Below are 20,181 nucleotides of genomic sequence, written 5' to 3' on the forward strand. Positions count from 1 at the left end.
TCTTTGGGCTAAGACTCAAAGTGATCCTTGAGTTTTCACATGGAGCAATAATAGTCCCTCTTGTTTACAATATTGGTATACTTTTGATCCTCCTTCATAATTTTACCTATTTTTTTGCATTGATTTTATCGATGACCTATGTATGGGATGTTCAATCGTCATTTTATATATTTAGTAGAAAGAACAATTCCATATGAAAGAATCTGAGAAGCAAAACACTTTGTTTTATTTAGTAGAAATCATATTGTAGGTAAAGTCGAGAGGTTCATCACGATAATTTCACGTGCAATATTACAATTTTTTCTTTTCCTGCAAATTCATATGTTAAAATGTTTTTAGTTTAGGGGCAGTAATATTTCTCGTGAACAGAATAAGGTGTTTTTCTTATCATTTCTATCTGATAAAGTTATTATTTCTATTATATATATAAAAAGACGATTGGACATTCCTTATATAAAATTTTGGACAAAATTAAATTTTAGGAGAGGACCAAAAGTGCACCAATATTGCAAATATGAGGGACTATTAGTACTCTATGTGAAAATTTAAGGATCACTTTGAGTCTTAACCCAAAGATGATGGACTATTTTGAGTCTTTCCTCTTAAATTTCTAAATATTTTATACTTTATCCTTATTTTGTTTTTCAGTCACATGGTAAATCGATTCAAAAATACTGAATTAAATCAAATTAAAATAGAAAAACTCAAACTAAAGTAAATTAATTTAATTTACGATGCACATTTTTAAAAAAAATAAAAAATCAAAGAAGCAAATGGAAGTTTGATAAAATCAAAGGGCAGAACTAAATGCTATTTACCGTATAAGAAAAAACAATTCTTATATAATATTATTTACCAATTATATTGCATAACCAAATAAAGGACGCGTGGCAGTGATTGGGATGACTGATTTCTGAAAAAACTCGTTGCTTTCTTTTGTGGCACTAGCAAATAGTTCAAATTACTCTCTGGAGAAGGAGAATCATTGTGGTATGCTTTCTACACTTCACTTATTGATTTCTCATTTTGGAAAAAACATAGAGTAGTTGTATGTTACATTTTATATATCCTAATTTTACACTTCACTTGATGTCTTCTTCTCTTTTTTTTTGTCAATTTTTCTCTGATTCTGGATTTGTACTATCATGTTTTTAGTGTTCTTGCATGTAAGAATCATCAATGAGTTGTTGCATGTGGATGTGACTTACCAATTTGTTGATCTAGTATCGAAATTGCTCTTAATTTGTGTTTGTACCTGCTTAAATCCAGTCTAGTGAAGCAACTTTAGGTCAAAACAGATAGGCAGCCTAAACTATATATTTGGAAAATGCTCTGTTGCATTTACTCCCCTTTTTATGTACAAAAATATCCTCATGGATGACTTACAGAATCTCAATTACTAATCCTTTTGTGTGTCTTTGTCGTCCTAACCATCAAAATCATTCTTGATTTCGACCTTCCGTTTGCGAAATCCATCTACGGTAATAGATGGGAAAAACTCCATATAATTGATCTTTTGAACTTGCTTCAAGCTATAATCACATATCATCAATCTTAGTGTTTACTTTCTTTTTTTTCCCACTACTTACTGTCTTCATTGTATATGTTTCAACCGTGTTTTTTACACAAGTCTAGAGTGCAATATTTTTATCTGTTTCATTTCATCTGAAACAGATTAATCACAGAGTTCTTACTCTTTCCATCGAGCATGGACAACAACTTCACTGGATTGGTTCCAACGGATGATCAGTTTTTCCTCCTTTACTTCATCATTGGAACCTTCTTTGGACCAGATATCCCGGTAGAATATCCCAAAAGGTCAGTTTTGCAAAGAAAGGGTCTAGGCTTACCTCCATACAGTTCCAATCAATTAGCTGGTTCATGCCTAAGAACCATAGAAGTAGAAAGGGTTTACTATCATGCATTGAGAAAGGCGGATCGGTCTGTTGTCCTGGCACAACCGTGGCTGCACCAGTACTTTCATGGAAAGCTTCCTACTCTTTACCGTAAACAACCAGCAGCTTATCCTCGGTTCTGTGATCTGTTTCATCCCAGCCTGCATCCCCATTTATGCTGTGATGTGTATAATGTTATTGCAAACATTGTGTTCATCAATGACCCTGATACCAGTTATATTGAACCAGATAGTGTTAAGAGGTTCAAGAAGCTCACTGGTCTAGAACATCTGGTCATGGACAAAGATTGCACAAAATCACAAGCCGATGTTGATTACGAAGCTCTAACTAATATTCGAAACACGGAGATATCCAATCCTGGTGATATCCTCCAATATGCATCATTAGCTGCTAGTAGCTTACCATATAAGGAGATACCTTCAAGTACTGAGCCGTTTAAGGATTTACCACTTGACAATGAACAATTTGACTATATGTCTTTTACTAGTCTTTTGAAGGATGCTTCTGATGAACCATTTAATGGTGTGCCACCTGATAGCAATGGACAATCTGACACTAGACCTTTTAGTAGTCTCTTGAATGATGGCTCATGTAGTAATATGCCACCTCATCGCAATCGACAATTTGACACTACACTTTGTAGAAGTCTCTTGAAGAATGATGCTGTCAGCCAGTTTACTGATGCGCATAACTCTAAAAAATCTGATGATACTCCTTTTAGTAGCCTCTTTAAGGATGTCAGTCCTCTGGCGGAAGAGTCTATGGGTCCATCATCAAAGCACACCAACTCTGACGACTCAGAGCTTAGCATTGTCTTCCTTGCTTCTTGCCCTTCTATGGAGGAGCTAAGTAACATTGTTGCTGCTACTAAAAGTGGATTTTCAGTGGCTGGGAGTGCAGCGAAGGGTAAGATAGGACCAGTTCTCGGGCTCTTGGATGTAGGAGAAAGTGAGGACGCTTACTTGTTCCGTGTATCACTCCCTGGAGTACAGAGAGATGAAAGTAAGTTACAATCATGATCTAAAATATTTTTCACATCTGAATTTGCAATTAGTCCCAGTTACTAATTCTCGACATATTTGATCTGCAAAATCCTTTTTACAATATGGATTTGCAATTAGTCCCAGTTACTAATTTGTTCAAAATCTATGGTAAACGCAGGAGAATTTACTTGTGAAGTGGAGATTGATGGTAAAGTATTGATTAAGGGAATGACAACTGGTGATAGGACAGTCCACAAGTACTCTCAAGTATTCGAGATGCAAACTCAGAACCTATGTCCAACAGGAAATTTCACCATCTCTTTCAAGCTGCCAGGCCCAGTTGACCCTCAAGCATTTTCTGGTATATTTGGCACTGATGGAATTCTCGAGGGAATCGTATTGAAAGCAGAAACATAATCTCAATAGGATAGGGTAAATTAGTGTCTTGTTAATTAGGTTGTTAGTACCTGTACAAATTGCAACCTAGCTTATCTCTATGATAATAGTAATTTGGTGTGAATGCAACCAACTTACCTGTTCAATTACAAGTAAGGTAAGGTGTAAAAAGCTTAAACAGGCTGACCCACATTTAAAGATCAATCTGGGTGTAAAATCTACATTACTTAGTCTTCCTTAATTATGACAACTGATCACGTAACACAAAATCAACAATAATAACGTTTATCCAGAGAGCTAAGCAGTACTCTATTTTTAAAAAAAATAATAGTATGATTCGAGTAGTTCTGCATAAATACGAAGTTAAGCATTTTTCTCTAAAATTCTGTTGAATTTCACAAGAAAAAAAGTACTGGCTTACATGAAATTTACTATACAACCAGTGGATTATGCTTTCCAGCTCACTTTACTCACTCCACAATGAACTGAAACAAAATGAATTATTATGTTCTTGAATGGAAGCCAATAAGATCTTTAACTGATTAGTGAATGAAGGCTATCAACATAACCATTTCCTAGATATTGTGGTAAAGGCGCACTTGCCACCTACTTCATCTTCAAGAGTTTAGCAGCCCCCGCATGGTTCCAGACCAGTGATGGATGAATCAATTGTCTCGCCAAAACTCAGGCAGAGAACGTGGCAATGATCAGGCTTATTACCATGAATACAACATAGAGTCCTACTAGGCAAAATCCCCAGAATCTTGGCACCCGGAACCTATTCCAAGTCACTAAAAGCAAAGATCCCATCAAGCTCAATAGCAAGAAAACAAAAGCAACCACGATACTCACGTGGAGATGAAGCTCATAAGCTTCTGGATATACATTTGCTGTCTGCATAACCAAAGCAGTTCCAAGACCAAAAAGCATGTTAAACATTGGCCCAGCAAAACATCCAGCCATGGCCATGGCCGGTTGGCCAGCCTTTGCAACAGCCACGTCTGCAACAAGATCACCAACTGAGTTTCCCCATGCAAGCACCGTTAAACCAAGAAAGGCAGCAGGCAGTTTCAGGAGCTCTCCGAGAACGGCAAGACAGTTGAGAAGTTCCCCAGCAACTGTGGAGATCCAAAATACACTCATAACAAATGCTATAACAACTGCAGGCATTTGCTCAGTTTTAGGGGCCTCCTTTTCAACAATGAAATGTACAATAGCCAAAGAACACGTAGCACAAAGTACAATGAACCAAAGAGGCAAATGGGTGTCTGAGAGAAGGAAAGAGATTGGATGATTTAATGGCACAAAAGATTTGCAGGAAAACAGAAGAAGGAGGGGGCAGAGAGCAATGTTGGCAGATAAATAGAAGCTATTCCATTCAGAAGGTGCAGTCTGTGGTATGGTAAGCCTAAGGAGCATCGAGACAGGAAGTTTCCAGATTAGAGAGACCTGTCAAAAAAGAAGTATTAAAATGTCAAAATGAAAATATTAAAATAGCTACACACTAAACTGAGATGCTGTGAACACCATCAAAATCCATAAAATAGAAGCATGGATTTAGTGTGCGCCTGATGGATTCTTCACGAGTGATCTAGTCAATAACATGGATTGCAGAAAGAAGCAACTAGCTTCCATAAGAACATTTCTTTAAAAATATTGCTGAATTACAGAAGTTAACATAGACAACCAAGCACAATGCAAGATACGTCCGAACCAATAGGGAAAAGAATATCCTTGACTAGGCCCATGATAAACAACTAGCTAGAACCCAGATGATAAAATATCTGTACCTAAAACAGGCATGCTTGCAGATAAATGGTCAGTATGCAGGGATCTCAAGAAGCACCTAAAAGACTTCAAAAGCACACAATACTAGAGTTCCATGGTGTAAGTAGAAAGCTGAGAACATATTCCCACATAAAACACACTCACTTATCAAAAGATACTTGGTATGTTTGGATGTGACATTTATTATTGATTTAGAGTTTAGAGCCATGAGAAATGCTATGGTCATCATAATTCTTATGGCTTGATATAAAAATTAACTTCCAGAAGGAGTGCAATCCAACTTCTTAGGCATGCTCTTCTGTTTGTCAGTTGCTTGCCCCCTATTCATTTCCTTCCTTGCACTTGAAAAGCATGGAGATGCAGTTCATTCCACATTTTGACATCCATTATGGCCAGTGTCACGTCGGGGACTGCACCATTTAAGGTGTGCTCAGGCTACATTATTGTTACGAAGAGCTGCCTCATAATCCCCCTTCTCAATGATTGTATTCAGATTTAATTTCCTTTTTCTAATAAATTCTCCTTGCTTCTCTAATTTTCTCTCAATGAAGTTTTCCACTTTTATTACTAGATCTTGTCGTCCCTTATTAAATGCATTTTCTGAAATAATAATTACTGATCTACTCCCGTCAGTGTGACTACAGAAATAAATCGATGGTACTTATTGAACTTCAGGGAGCAATAAACATATGTCGAAATGTCTCTGCATCTCTCAGATTTGAAGTTTCCCCCCCTGCTTTCAGAAGCTTCCTTCTAATCTTTTGCATAACCAAAGCAAAGCTCCCCTGCTCAATATCATATGTCCGATAGACATCACTGTACTCTCCACCAACTCGAAACCATACCTCTGAAGCAGATACTGGTTCTGTAAGATCATAAGATTCTGTCTGAAATATAACCACTCCATGTTCTAAGTAAATGCTACCGGAAAGAAAAGGCAAGAGAAGGAAGAGATTCCAATGGCAGAGAACCACCAGAGAAGGGGCTCTAGAAATCAAAGAAGGGATCTTAGAAGCCACCTAGGAAAAAGTGCTTGGGAGCATTTTTGTTATTTGGTGTTATCTGTTACTGTGTTACAGAGTCTTGAGTTTTGTACTAAAAGGATATTTAACTCTTCACAGCATATGTTGTTGTTTGCATGAACAAGAAAAATCACTTTCCATATATTCTGAAATTACTAAAAAGGGTAAAATTAGACCCCAATATCCTCCAACTTACCGTCCAAGTATCTAGGACTCCCTCTGTTCTCTTTTACTTGTCCAATATACTAAAAATAAATTTTCCTTTTTACTAGTTCTTTTAGGCATAAGCAAGAGAGAATCAATTAGTATCTTTTTCCATTTTTTCATCATTAAGTAACCGTTTCCCAAACTAATTGAAGTATTAATAGACATTTAAATTTTCAAAGTACCATTTATAAGGATAATTTAGTTAAATAAACACTTAATTAATGATTTCTTAAAGGAAATGCAAAATGCAAAATGGACAAGTAACAGGGAATGGAGGGAGTAAAAGTTTGCTTGTCTGCATGAATAATGGATGCCCGAGGAACACACAAGGAAGGAAAATCATCTATGCTTGTCATCATTAGATGCAGGATAAGACTAACCATAATGCTAGATGATTATTTCTAGCCAACGACGAATAGCGCTGCCTTAACCCTATCCATCATGGTTCTATTTAGTTATCTTACTTAATCGCCAGTTACATCCTGGCTTGGTACACTCCAAGATTGAAAAAATAATACAGAAGTACAGAACTGAAGCCAAAGCTGTTTTGTTGCATAATTCAACACTAACACTCAAATATTATTTAGATAATTTCCCTAGTTCCAAAATTTGTGACCACCTGCTATAGTCAATGCAGAGTTCCCCCACCAAATCATTCTGAACCTTGAAAAGCTTGCCATCTCAGATGGTTTACTTTTGAGGGTGCTAGAAGCACCTAGCCAGGTAGCTTTGCACCATCATTTGTCAAGACCATTACGGTCAACACAACTGACATTCAGCATTGTTAATTCCCAAAGAGAATTCTTCAAGGAGAAGATATAACTTATGGCACAGAATGTGGGGCCAGTTTTCAGCAATCATCCGCACTGTGTATCAGATGTGCTTCAAAATTCTAGATGGCAGCATATACCACAGTTTTTGAAGTAACATAAATCAACATAATAGGGTGGATTATTTATGTGATTATGTCATGTTGATAATACAAGACACTAACCCACCAAACATTTCCTCTGTCAAGACTTCGGAGCTAGTACAAGGTTGCAGTTTGATCTTGATAATTCAATGGGGTTACAAATATTTCACAGCAATGCACAACAGAACCAAATAGTTTCTAGACAGGAAGAATGACAACAAATCTAGTAGCCCTTTATCATCTCGCATCAATTTCTCATTTTATTCTTTTGTCTTTTTGGTCCATCACATGGTCAATCTTCTTCTCCTTAGAATTTCATACCAATTAGTTTGTTGATAATTAGAGCACAACAGGTATACAGACAAAGGTCACAAACCACAAAAGTAAGAAATTTTAACCTCCTAACTTGGTTACAAGATGCTGAATAAATCATCTTTCAAATGTCAATACAATTTCCAGCTAAGATGAATAATTCACTGAACTTGCATTTCCATATATGTGTTTAGTTTAATGAAGAAAAAGAGAAAACCAAGAACTATAAGCAAAATTTAGGACATACCTTTCCAAAAAGGTGTGATGAACCCGTCGTATGCCTCTTTCCATCTTCTAGAGTACCCATAACTTTGCCTTTTTCAGAATCGAACTCAACAATCCCTATATGAACTTCATCACTTCTAACCAAACCCACCTCACCTCCAAACTTACCCCCCTTCTCTTTGGCACCACCCATCCCCAAGTCCATCCAAAATACAAATCCAACAAAGAAGAGATAAAACGCAACAAACCCAATAGCTTGCCAGAGGAAAATCTCAGCACTTAAGTAGACATAAAAAAGAAACAAAGCGGCAGTCAAATAAAACATCACATCCCTCACAAATGGAGCAGGATCAACAGCAAAAGGTGCCGCGTAAATCGCCACAAACCCAACCACAAAAGCAGAGACAAAAGTCCCTGCTGAAAGAATCGCCCCAAACCCAGTTCTGGCTTGACCTCCCCTAACTGCAGCCACAGATGCAAAAACATCAGGCGCACCATTACCTAAAGCCAAAAGGGTCACTGCACCCATAGAAGGCGACAACCTAAGATGCGTAGAAAGCTTAGTAACCACAACAGAAAAGTAATCTTGGGCAGTCTTGATAAGGATGTAGAACTGTAGAAATACACAGAGGGCGAAAAATGGGATGGAAAGAAATGGGTTTTCTTGGAAGAGACAATAGTGCAAGGAAAAGTAGTTAAAGATTCCATTGGAGTCAGTGAAATTGCTGGTCGAACACACAAAATGGTCGGATTTTTCTTCAAAAATGGTGGCATCCAAAAGAAACCTGTGGGGAATTAGTGGAGATTTGTGAATTGGATTTGATGAATATTGGGGAAGCGGGAGGACGATGAAGAAGAAGAGGACAGTGATGATGAGAATCAGTGAGATTACAGTGGTGTTGAAGCATGAGAAATTGAAGGCCATGCCATTCCAGAATATTGAAGTTGAAGATCGCGCTTTTTCAACACTCGCTTTGTTTTTGTGTACCTTTTTAACGCGTTTTCGTGTTTACAAATAATGGAGTCTATAATTTCTCTGCCCTGTGGGATCACTAGATCCGTTTAGGGATTAAATTAAAATACTGTAAGCTAAAATTAAAAATAATACAGTTGAATCTATATGAGGTTAAATTTTAAAAAATTATTTTACAACCAATTTGAATGTTAATAGATAATATACAAAATAAATGAAGTTATCAAAATTAAATATATTCGAAAATTTTTTACAAGAGTACTTGAATATGTATATTACATAACCAAAAGTTTAAGTAAGTAAAGATTAGCTAGATGTTCTAAAAAGGGGTATATTAGTGTTATAGTACCTTACTAATGTGTGAATTTGAAGTAAATAAATTTTCTGTTAATTAATAATCGTAAGGTGCTAGTCAATAGAAAAGCTCTAATTAAGTCCATAAGTACAAGAATTAGTGAGATAATGTTCATGCGAATTTGTTTGTGCACCTAACTCTTCTATTATTTCATTTCTTATTGTTTTTCTAATCTATCTCATCGAGTTACTATTTTTCTTTAATTATTTAACTTGATTTCTCTTTTTCACTCAAGATGTATTCGTAAAGATTTGATATTCTCCAACCTTTATGTTTACTCTGTGAATATTATGTGCGTTTGTATGATTTTTTTCATACAATATGAAAACAAGTTATATTTTTATTTGTCTCGTTTTATGTGAAAATATTAGTATGATGATTCGAACACTTAGCTCGAACTATGATTATATTTATATAAATACTTCAAACATTTTTAAATAACATTCACATATTTAAAAACTATACATTTTTAAATACTTCAAATATTTTTAAATAACATTCACATATTTAAAAACTATACAATAAATTAACAATTTAAAATGCTTTTAACCTTTGAGAAAATTATAATTAAATATTTTTTTCCCTCCTTGTAGGCTCCTAAATTGTATTCTCTTTGTTGTCTCAAACTTATGACCTCAAGATTGGAGATAAAAGATATTAACCACTTGATCAATAATAATATTTTCACATAAGTTTAACAAGCAAATTGCGTATAATTAATTTCATTCCCCAAACTTAGGTAGATAGGGAAAAGATGTTTAAGTTTATGCTAATAAATACATATGATATATTTATCAACAAAAAAAAAATTTATCCACCAAAATTTAAATGAATGGCAAAAACTTATTAAAGCTTAAAGAGATCATTACTTTTCCTAGTGAATGGTTGAAATCTACATATTCTATTATTATCTTATAGATTTAAAAAATAAATTTGAGAAATATTAAGAAGCTATGCTTCCAAAGATGTTAATTATTTAAGAAACCATATAGAGAGTCATTTTGGATTATGAATGGAATATATATAAAATAATTTTTTAAACTTGTGTCGCGAATTGTATTTGTGAGTTGAAGTCTCAAAAATTTACAAATTAATCCTAATCAATATTTGACAACTTGAAAAGGTTAAAAGGTCATAATTTCAAATTGTCTAATAATCCGTCCTAAGAGTTAAAAGTGATCAATCAGTGGTCAATTTTAAAGCAATCATACAAGTATGCTATCTCGCTATTCGTCAATCTGAATTCTCGAAAGCGACTGAATCAGTCACCCAGATGAGACTCCCACTTGAAAGCATTTTTTTCCTACAAAAATTATCATCAAGCTTTGAGAAGTCGCTAACTTGCTCATAGGGCTCAATCACCCCCTTCTTCCCCATCTTTGACATCAAAACTATAGAGAAACATGCTTCGATCTTCCATCTACAGAAGCAATAGGGATATTATTAAAATTTGAATAAAAAATTATCTAATCAAAATTTAAATTTAATTTATGATTAAACGTATACATATATTAGATCTTATAAAAAAAAGCAAATTAACCTTAATAATAGGGACTAGTTACATTTTTTTCAAGTTATTTGATAGATTCTATTAAAAAAATATTTCCATTTTTCTAAATCAAAGCTAATGCATTCATTAATTTTTGTATTATATAGTCCACCAAACCACACAGAACAAAAGTCAGCAAGGGGCCAAGGGCTTTCAACACTCTATAAATACAGAATCCCTAAAACATAAAGTACAGAACAGCTCTTGAGGAAAAGAAATTCAAATAAATTTCCATCTTTGGATTTTTGCCGCTCGCTGATTTTTTACCAGCTATCCCTAGGTCTCCGTCAGAGTTGGACGCTTGTCTGCATCTGGGTATCGCCGGAATCTACCTCACTGTTGAATTTCTCAAATTTTTTCTTCCAACAACTTTCTGATGGAATCTCCTTGGAGGTATCAGTAGTCTATCTTTTTCATTCATATCTTACATAGCTGTTTAGTTTAGATTTCATTTTACACAATATGGTGAGAGTAGAAACCCTAAAATAGCATATTCCTAAGGAAGATGTTGATTTTTTTTTTTATTTTTTGAGTGATTTTGGCCACTTTCGCAATGCTGAAAGTAACCATTTTTCTGGTCAAAATCTTTTAAATACAGTTATACAGTTGTTTGTTCAAAAGCTAATTTTTAGTAAGTTCAGTTAAGGGTATGCTGGGAAGATGAAATCTTGTTAATAGTTGTGTGCTATTAAGGTGTATAGAAGAGTTTTCTTGAGACAATATTTCATTTGGTGAAAATTGTTGAAGAATGTATGGCTGATTCATTGTTTGTTGGTTCTTTTTTTGGGGTTTGTTCTGTGTATTTTGCTGCTTTGGGAAAAGGTACTGTTGAGTCACAGGTCATGGTTTAAGAGCCAGAAGCATCTCAATCATTATTCACCAATGTTGAGTGCCCATCTTTTTTAGTCTGCGTTCCAGATGTCCAGTCTTGGGTGTGCGGGGTGTTGAGTCCCACATCGTCTGTCTTAGGGATTGAGGGATTGGAGGTCTCTTTATATGGTCGTAGGCAGTCCTTTTCTGATGAACTAGCTTTTGGGTTTGAGTGAGACCATGGGTTTTTAATAGGTACCAAAATGAACTGTCTGTTTGTAGAACTAATTGAACGCAGCGAAATTGCCTAGGACAGAAGGTACATTTTCTTAATTCTACGTGGAACTGGAATGGAAAGATGCATCTTGTTAAATAGAACAAGATCTGTCTCTGGATAGTTCATTAGCCATTTACTACATATAAAATCTAACAAAGTCTAATTAAAAAATAATCGTAACAATATACTTTCAATGATTCTGACATACACAAACTCGTTATTGATAAGGGAAGAAAGACCATGTGAACATATAACAAGTGAAAACCAGTCAAACCATGAGCCTAAACTAGTGCTAATGGCGAATCTTCAAGTGAAAACCAGTCAAACCATGAGCCTAAATTAGTGCTATTGGCGAATCTCTGTCCTTGTGGCATGACCATCAAGGTAATTACCTCACTAAGACTATCAGGTGGGAACCACCTAAGCAGCACACCAAGGTGAATTACAGCAGGTATAAGCTTGAAAAGCAATGGCATGGTCACCTGCCAAAAGATTTGTCATAATTCAACTAGAAAAACAGAACTAAGGACAGACTGTGAATAGGTGAATAGAAAATGAGTTAAACTTCATACAGTTCAAAAAAAAAAAAATTCAGTTTCAGAAAATAAGTTATTCTTTATATGCAATCATGGATATGCTTTCATTTAAGAGGGTACTTCTATTTTGATCTCTCTATCTCTTGCCTGCTCATGCTTCCACTGGCACACAAAATGAAATAAAAACTTTTTCTTAAATCGTAAAGAAACCATTTTGTACTTTTGCATCATAGGAACTGTATTTGCTTACTCCAGTGAGGCTCTTATTACATTGATTTTAGGTCCAATGAAGAGCAAACTTTTTATATGTCAAGTAAGGTTTTTTTTTTATTCTAGCGATTATCATAATGGAAACTGATGTTGCATTTTTCATGTGCATTTCAGAGCTTCTCAGACTTCTTTGCCGAATTATGGTGAAAATAATGGTTCAACTCCGCTGCATTCAGAACCACTTAATGTGGCACCCATAAGTTGTGTTCCATATACAGGCCCTCCTCTTCCATACGGTTATCATTCTTCAGTGTCATCAGACATTAATACTGGTTCAGTCCAAGTTGAAGCTAATTCCAAGCATATCAGCTCTCAGCTGCATGCTGGGGGTCAGCCTGCAATGATTTTTTTCACTGCTTGTCCAGCCAGAGAGGAGTGGGATAATCTCATAAATTGTGCTAATGGTGGGGTTGCACTGACTGGATCTGCTTTATTGGGAAAGGTTGGACCACTTGTTGGATCAGTTGATATTGCTGAATCCGAGGATGACTATGTATTTCGTGTTTCACTCCCTGGCGTCACAAGGGATGAAAGTAAGTTTTACATATGAGTAAGATTTTCTTAAGTAGAAAATTATCAAATATTTATATAACTCTTAGGGTTTGTTTGGTGTGGAGGATTAAAAAGAACAGCGATTGGATAAGGAAATAGTGATGGGATAAAAAATTTTTATCTTGTTTGGTTGCCATGTTTGGGATAACTTATATCATAGTGATGGGATAAGTTACCCCATATACATGGTGGGATAAGTTATCCCATGACAAGTTATCCTTGAATAACTTGTTTCCAACCAAACGAACCCTTAGGAATTGTTTGGTGTGAGGTATAGGGTATAATAGTTCTACGATAAATTATAGGATTATTTTATCCTATGTTTGGTTGGAGGTATTAGGTAGTCCTTGGATTATTTACCCCACCATTTTTGCCATAGTGATGGGATAGGTTACCCATATACTACATTGTGGGATAACTTGCTGATAACCTTGTTGATAAACATGCTGCATACTCCACCTTACTTGGATAAAATCTGTGGTTTACTTTTTCTCAATATGTCCCTTCATTTCATACTGAAACTTGAATATGAAATTAATGCATAAAGAACAATTGATATCCAAAAAACCAGGAGGTTTAGACTTAAAGACCTCATCTCCAGTAAATGCTTGCTTTTAGCTTAATGTGGATGTGTTATATTTCAAATATGGAACTTTACTATAAAACATCAGCAAGTCCTTGGTTTTTTTAATGCATGTTTTTGTTTATAACATTGGCCTGCTCTTGTTTTGATTCCACAGAAGGGCTCTCTATGTTTCCTCAAACTGATTGTAATCCATCATTTAATCTGTTCTTTTTATGCGATCAATGAATTTCAAACTGCATCCTTGTGAATCCAATTGATGATTAAGAGATCTTCCCGTTCATGTGGTTACAGGAGTGTTTCGCTGTGATGTTGGACCTAATGGGGCGATCGTCATAAAAGGAGTGAGCGAGACCGGAGAGAACATGGTTCGCAGGGACAACATGGTTTTTAAGATGCAAACTCAAAACCTATGCCCACCGGGAGAATTTTCTGTTTCATTCCAGCTACCAGGTCCAATTGATCATCAAAACTTGAATTGTGTTTTTGGATCTGATGGGATATTTGAAGGAGTTGTGAAAAAAAGAACAGGTCCCTTAAGGGGTATTTAGATCAGAATCTTTCAGCTTGGTAAGTACCTCTTCAGTCCAAAGTACTTAGTGTGGAATTGCATTTAACAGTTGTACCTATGCCCTTCCCCACTTTCTTATGCTAACCATATTGGCTATTATAGCATTACTGATTTTGTCATTTAACCATATTGCTTCTTGATCTATGAACAATCACTGCTTAGTTTTTGACTATGAATGAACTTTGTATTGTTTTGGTTTTTGTACGTTGAAATAGTTATCATTCATAGTCAGCATTAAAGAAAAGTCTCTCCCTGAAACTTATTTTCTTTTTGTTTGTAGATGGTAGGAGAGAGGCCAAATTTGAGAAGACTAGGAGCAATGCTGCTGTTGATTTCAGGACCTCTGTGCAGCTTTAGGCCTTATTTTTGCATCATACTTTAGTTCTTTTGTGTGTATGTCTTTTTGTTCTTTCCATTGTTAAGACTTACTAAGGCCATAGCTTACCAAACTGGGCCACTTTTACTGAATGGGGAGTTTGGGTTCCACGTCTACGAAATCAGCTTATCCCCGCGATTGCGATTTCACTTTTGTCTCAGCACTCTATCCCCATTGCCTGTCCAAACTAGAGGATTTTGTTTTTGTATTTGAAGACCAAGTATTTGGTCCTTGCTGTTTGATTTGTTTTCCATGCTACTGTTATATCCTGTAGTTTGCACCAAATCGGAGACTTGCTCACCGGGAACAACCTTTTTGGAAATTTATCACGTAGTGGTTTAAGTACAGAAGAAAATGTTTTAACTATTTTATATTTAGAAATATTTTTCTTCTATTGTACTATAATGCGGCTTGGTAATGCTAAAATATCTATTAAATGTTAGTCCGTAAATAGTAATGTAGCAATGCATATTTTGTTATAATTAAAATGAAAGTAAGACATTCAAATTGAAAACGGAACTAGTACCAAACTACTAATCTAATGTCAGGTAAACAATCCAATAGAGAAGAGAGTGTACTACCACCTTTGAGCATGAATATGACACATAATGCTGATGACAAAAGTATCAAAAACCTCATCAATGAAGGGAATCAAATAAATATCAGTAAACAGAAATATTCCTGTATCATAAATACCACATTTCAATTTCTATCATATATACTGTGTTTGAGATGTAGTAATAATTGCAGTGTCCTGCAATCTTTTTTGTGGTTGGTTATTCTTTTGGGGACTAATAGTAGTTGAGCCATTAATAGGAGTAGTTGTGTAGTTGAGCCATGAAAGATTCAATTCAAGATCCTCACTTGGGTACGTAGTACTGTGTATACTTCACCAAGTGTTTACATCTCCGCCACTCATTTACACCTATATAACCGTCATGTCAGGCTAATTTACTTGCACCTCGACTAATTCCAGGGGTTATTTGTTAGGGTAACTTTCACATATAGCAAACATAAAATTCATATTTGTTTGCTATAGCAAAATTTGTATAATTGCGCTCCATAGCAAACATATATATGTATAATTTGCTACACACATACAATTGAAGCGAATTGTATAAAACGAGAAAGAGAAAAAGACTTGGGTAGAGAATTGTATAAAACGAAGTATATAAAACGAATTGTATAATTATAAGTGTACAGAACGATTATGTACAATTTGAATTTGTATAAAACGAGAAAGGGAGAAAAGACAAAAGAGACTTGGGCAGGGAATAACAATTGAATCGAATTGTATAAAACAAGAAAAAGAGAAATTATATACAATTTTAATTTGTATAAAACGAGAAAGAGAGAAAGATAAAAGAGACTTGGGCAGGGAAGTACTTTAATTGTATAATTATAAGTGTATAAGACGGAGAGATATGTATTTGCATGTGTATTTACAATTTTCTCTCGCTTTATACAATTAGAAACACAATTTATACAATTCTAGTATAAAGCGAGAGAGGTGAAAGAAGGAAGCGAGCGAGAGAGGGAGAATGGCGAGCGAGAATACGAGTGAGAGAGGGACTGACAAACAGTTTGCTATGGAACACAAATAAATTAAACGGTAGCTACTATATTTATTTTATAGTATTAATTTGTCATTCTATACAATTAGTTACCTTCCACTACCACATATATCGGGTAACTTTGTTCACCTAAGCTTGAATACATGGAAAGGAATCACCTAATATTTTGTGGCTGAAATTTAAACTGAGAACTCATGATTCTTGTCATGACTGTTGGAACAAAGTGTTGTGGAATATTATTTTCACGGACCTTTAAATTTAAGAACTTGAAATTTACCTCTTATCAATCCTGGCAGGTAGATTTGATTTCTTGACGAAGTCCAGTAGATGAAAGTTCAGTTTAGGTGAGAAAAGATCATTAGAGAAATAGAAAACGTCATCGATTAGTACTGTTGATATTATATTTGTGTAAATACTACGTCTGTTATGCAAATTTTGTGTTTCGAGTCAGTAGTATTACACATCCCTTTAGGAAGAAAGTGATTGTTGACTAAAGGACTAAAAGAAAGACTGGTTCCTAAAATTCCTAAATTAATTAGCACTCTTAAAAATTCAATGCATGAAAGGGACACTATGGTGATGGAATTATATAATATTGCAAAGAAGAATATAGTGTATAGTTTAGTATAGAGGAAACTAAAGGGATAGTATACCTGCTGAAGATATGGTGAAAGAAAATCCAGTAACTGGTGAATCTATATTTGTCGAAAAGAGAAATCACTGTGTGATTTATCCAGCCAGTGGCAGTATGGTGGCAGAGTCTGTGGAAAGAAGAAACAAGAACTGGTAGAGTACATCTGATTTTTGTTTTTGTTGAAGTGATAGTGATTTAAGTTTTAATCCTCTGCAGTGGCTAATGAATGTGACAACACTGGTGCAGGTATGTCCAAACAAAAATACCAAGTGATTTGATAGTAGAAATTAGAGACCAAAGCTTCCACTTGCATAAGGTACACACACAGCTACACTGTCCATTTCTCTAATAGAAAGGAAAATCCCAAATATATAATGTTCAAAATTGCACCATGTTTTAGCTTTCTGCTTTTTATGTGACTGATCTTTCCAATTTTTCGACTAATATTTGGTAAACTAGATGGAATAGGCATTCTTAAGAGTTATATTTTTGTGTTATGAAGTTTATAAACTATGCTTTCTATGGAACTTCTTTAAGTTATTCTTGTCAACTTTCAGCTTTCCGTGGTTTCAAGAAGTGGATACCTTAACAGATTGGTATTCGAAAGGAATGGAAACAACTATACTAGAGTTCAGATTGACACAATTCCTGGTGGCGCTAAAATCTTTGAGTTAGTAGTGAAGTTTTGCTATGGACTGAAGATCAAAGCTACAGCTTCAAATGTTGCCCCACTGTATTGTGCTGCTCATTTCTTGGAAATGAATGATGAACTTCACCAAGGAAATCTAATTTCTAAAGCAGAGGCATTCCTTAGCTACGTAATTCTTTCTTCGTGGAAAGACACATTCAGGATCTTGAAAAGCTGTGAATCAGTTTCATCGTGGTCTAAAGACTTGCACATTGTCAAACGTTGCACGGAAGCCATTTCTTGGAAAGCTTGCTCTGAGAGTATAGGAGATGATGAAGTTTTAGTGAATGTTGCAGCAGATGATACAACCAAGTTGATGAAGTTGTGTGGCAATTGGTTTTTCAATGATTTTTCATCCCTTCGGATAGATCATTTTATCGAAGTAATTTCATTGATAAAAAAGAGAGAGATTAAGCCAGAACTTGTGGGGTCATGTATAGCTCACTGGACAAAGAAGTGGATTTCTCAAATCACAGTTTCACAAGATAAATTGAAAGATCAAGAATTGTCCATCCAGCTACAAAGAGTGACAACTGAATGTTTGATAAGGGTGCTTCCTGCTGAAGAAGACTCAGTTTCCAGCAATTTTCTGCTTCATCTGTACAAGATTGGGCTAATTATGAATATCAATCCCAAATTAAGAGATCATCTCAAGACAAGAATAGCGCTCATGCTGGAAAAATGCAGTGCTAAAGACCTTCTAGTCAGGAACAGTACAACTCTTTTCGACGTGGATATTGTTGTTCAAGTGATAGAAGCTTATGTTTCTCTTGCATCAAACAATCCCAAGTCAAGAATGTGTGTTGTTGGGAGGCTAGTGAACGACTACCTCGCCCTCATAGCGAGGGATGAGAACCTTGTAGCAAGAAGCTTTGACTCTCTTGTAAATGCATTGCCCAAAGAAGCAAGATTTTGTGATGACAACCTATATAGGTCGATAGACATGTACCTCAAGGTATGCATAACACATTTTCTCTTTTCCTCCAATCTCAAAAGAAAAGATTCAGCATTTCTTGGAAATTGAAATGAAATGACTTATTGCAGGAACATCCTGACCTAACTGAAGAAGAAAGAAGAAGCATATGCAGAAAAATGGAGCACCATAAGTTATCACAGGAAGCGCAAATACATGCCTTGAAGAATGATAGGCTGCCGGATAACATCAGGACACAACTTATACTTCTTGAGCAAGTCAATATGATGAGGTTACTAACTTCAGATGGTTCAAGTTACCAGACAGCTAAATCACAAAATATAATGGAAGTCAGCAGCGGTTTTCGCAAGAATTGGATTAATTCCTCCCAGAAGGAAATGAAAGCGATAAAACAAGAGCTTGAGATGTTAAAGGCTCAAGTTGGTGAACTGCAACAGCGTAGGATGGAACTTCAGCGGCGAACAAAGAAAGCTGTCTGTTGTTAGTTTGTTATGCTTCATGTCTGTTTAGTGAAGTGAAAGTTTGGACAATGTAGTTTCAGTTTGTTGAACTCAAGCTGGTTTGGTTGATGAGATTTCCCCTTATTAGTCTGGTAGTAGGAATAGTTGTTTAAGAGTTTTTGGCCAAAAACATTCTTCAACTATACTCCAAACTTAAACTACATCGTCAAAGTATCATTTTTAACAGAAAACATCTTTTAACTATATCCCAAACTTAAATTATATCCTTAAAATATCATTTTTAGCAGAAAACATCCTTTAAGTATTTGTAAGTGAACTACTTTCATCTTTTTGTTAGATATTGTCAAAATATTAAGGGATCTTACGAAAACATGAATAGTTAACGTGACTATCAACAAAAGTTATTATGCATAATTTATTACTTTCTGTAAGTAGTTCTTGAAAAATATAAGAAATCTTAGACACTGTTGCTTATGGAAACTAAAAATGATTGAAATGTGTGAGCGTACATGATTTGGCTTTTTCGTAACGGAAAGAAGTTGGAGATTAATTATTTTGAGTTTTTTGGCCAAACTCATCCTTAAACTATACCTCAAACTCAAACTACATCCTTAAAGTATCATTCTTATCATAAAACATTCTTCAAGTATTTTAAAGTGAACAAATGTTCACCCTTCTACTTGAATATCGCACAAAAATATAAGTCGTCCCATCCTAATTATTATTCTTAAAAATGTCAAGAATATTATCGTGAACTTTTTCATAATTGAGTTAAGAATTATGCAAAATCTTTTAATTTGACCGTTTTTCATTCATTTTTAATATGATTTTAATTAAAAATATTACTAGTTTAAATATGTTTCTTCTCAATTGAATATGCTAGAAGCGACATTTGTTGGAGACTTCCCCTTTTAATAATATAGAATGAAACTCAAATACGAGACATAATCAATATTTTGGTCACTTCGATATTAGATTGACCCAAAAATCTATTAATTTAATTGGTTAAAAAAAAGACAAAAATAATTAATCTTCAACTTTTTTTCATTACGAAAAAGGCAAATCATGTATGCTCACACTTTTCAATCATTTTTAGTTTCCATAAGCAACAATGTCTAAGATTTTTTTATATTTTACAAGAACTTTGTAGAAAGTAATGAAATTATGTGTAATAACTTTTGTTGATAGTCAGATTAATTGCTCATGTTTTCATAAGATTCCTTAGTGTTTTTATAATATCTAACAAAAGGATGAAAGTTGTTCACTTACAAATATT

The 20,181-nt window shown here is 34.9% G+C and overlaps 4 protein-coding genes and 1 long non-coding RNA gene across 5 annotated transcripts; 3 read left to right on the plus strand and 2 right to left on the minus strand.

Moving 5' to 3' along the window:
- The first annotated feature begins 884 nt into the window (after nucleotides 1-884).
- Nucleotides 885-3,516, plus strand: LOC107028607 (increased DNA methylation 2). The gene is made up of 3 exons (XM_015229743.2): nucleotides 885-990; nucleotides 1,675-2,918; nucleotides 3,078-3,516. The coding sequence occupies exons 2-3, from the start codon at nucleotides 1,709-1,711 to the stop codon at nucleotides 3,314-3,316; spliced, it is 1,449 nt and encodes a 482-aa protein (XP_015085229.1). The 5' UTR covers nucleotides 885-990; nucleotides 1,675-1,708; the 3' UTR covers nucleotides 3,317-3,516.
- Nucleotides 3,517-3,626: 110 nt separating this feature from the next.
- On the minus strand, nucleotides 3,627-8,776 carry LOC107021321 (cation/calcium exchanger 5). The gene is made up of 2 exons (XM_015221997.2): nucleotides 7,785-8,776; nucleotides 3,627-4,744 (listed from the first exon to the last, which is right to left on the minus strand). The coding sequence occupies exons 1-2, from the start codon at nucleotides 8,685-8,687 to the stop codon at nucleotides 3,980-3,982; spliced, it is 1,668 nt and encodes a 555-aa protein (XP_015077483.1). The 5' UTR covers nucleotides 8,688-8,776; the 3' UTR covers nucleotides 3,627-3,979.
- A 1,998-nt stretch (nucleotides 8,777-10,774) lies between these two features.
- LOC107006128 (alpha-crystallin domain-containing protein 22.3) lies at nucleotides 10,775-14,865 on the plus strand. Its single transcript, XM_015204780.2, has 4 exons — nucleotides 10,775-11,032; nucleotides 12,647-13,065; nucleotides 13,962-14,237; nucleotides 14,519-14,865. Exons 1-3 carry the CDS (start codon nucleotides 11,016-11,018, stop codon nucleotides 14,216-14,218), a joined length of 693 nt encoding a protein of 230 aa, XP_015060266.1. The 5' UTR covers nucleotides 10,775-11,015; the 3' UTR covers nucleotides 14,219-14,237; nucleotides 14,519-14,865.
- On the minus strand, nucleotides 11,893-16,966 carry LOC114077314. Its single transcript, XR_003578499.1, has 2 exons — nucleotides 16,842-16,966; nucleotides 11,893-12,208 (listed from the first exon to the last, which is right to left on the minus strand). It is a non-coding gene; the product is annotated as an uncharacterized LOC114077314 (long non-coding RNA).
- Nucleotides 16,165-19,105, plus strand: LOC107005985 (coleoptile phototropism protein 1-like). The gene is made up of 4 exons (XM_015204646.2): nucleotides 16,165-16,974; nucleotides 17,069-17,138; nucleotides 17,380-18,465; nucleotides 18,555-19,105. Exons 1-4 carry the CDS (start codon nucleotides 16,853-16,855, stop codon nucleotides 18,927-18,929), a joined length of 1,653 nt encoding a protein of 550 aa, XP_015060132.1. The 5' UTR covers nucleotides 16,165-16,852; the 3' UTR covers nucleotides 18,930-19,105.
- Nucleotides 19,106-20,181: the final 1,076 nt, after the last annotated feature.

This window comes from Solanum pennellii, chromosome 1, assembly GCF_001406875.1.
Source record: "Solanum pennellii chromosome 1, SPENNV200".
Taxonomy (NCBI): Eukaryota; Viridiplantae; Streptophyta; class Magnoliopsida; order Solanales; family Solanaceae; genus Solanum; species Solanum pennellii.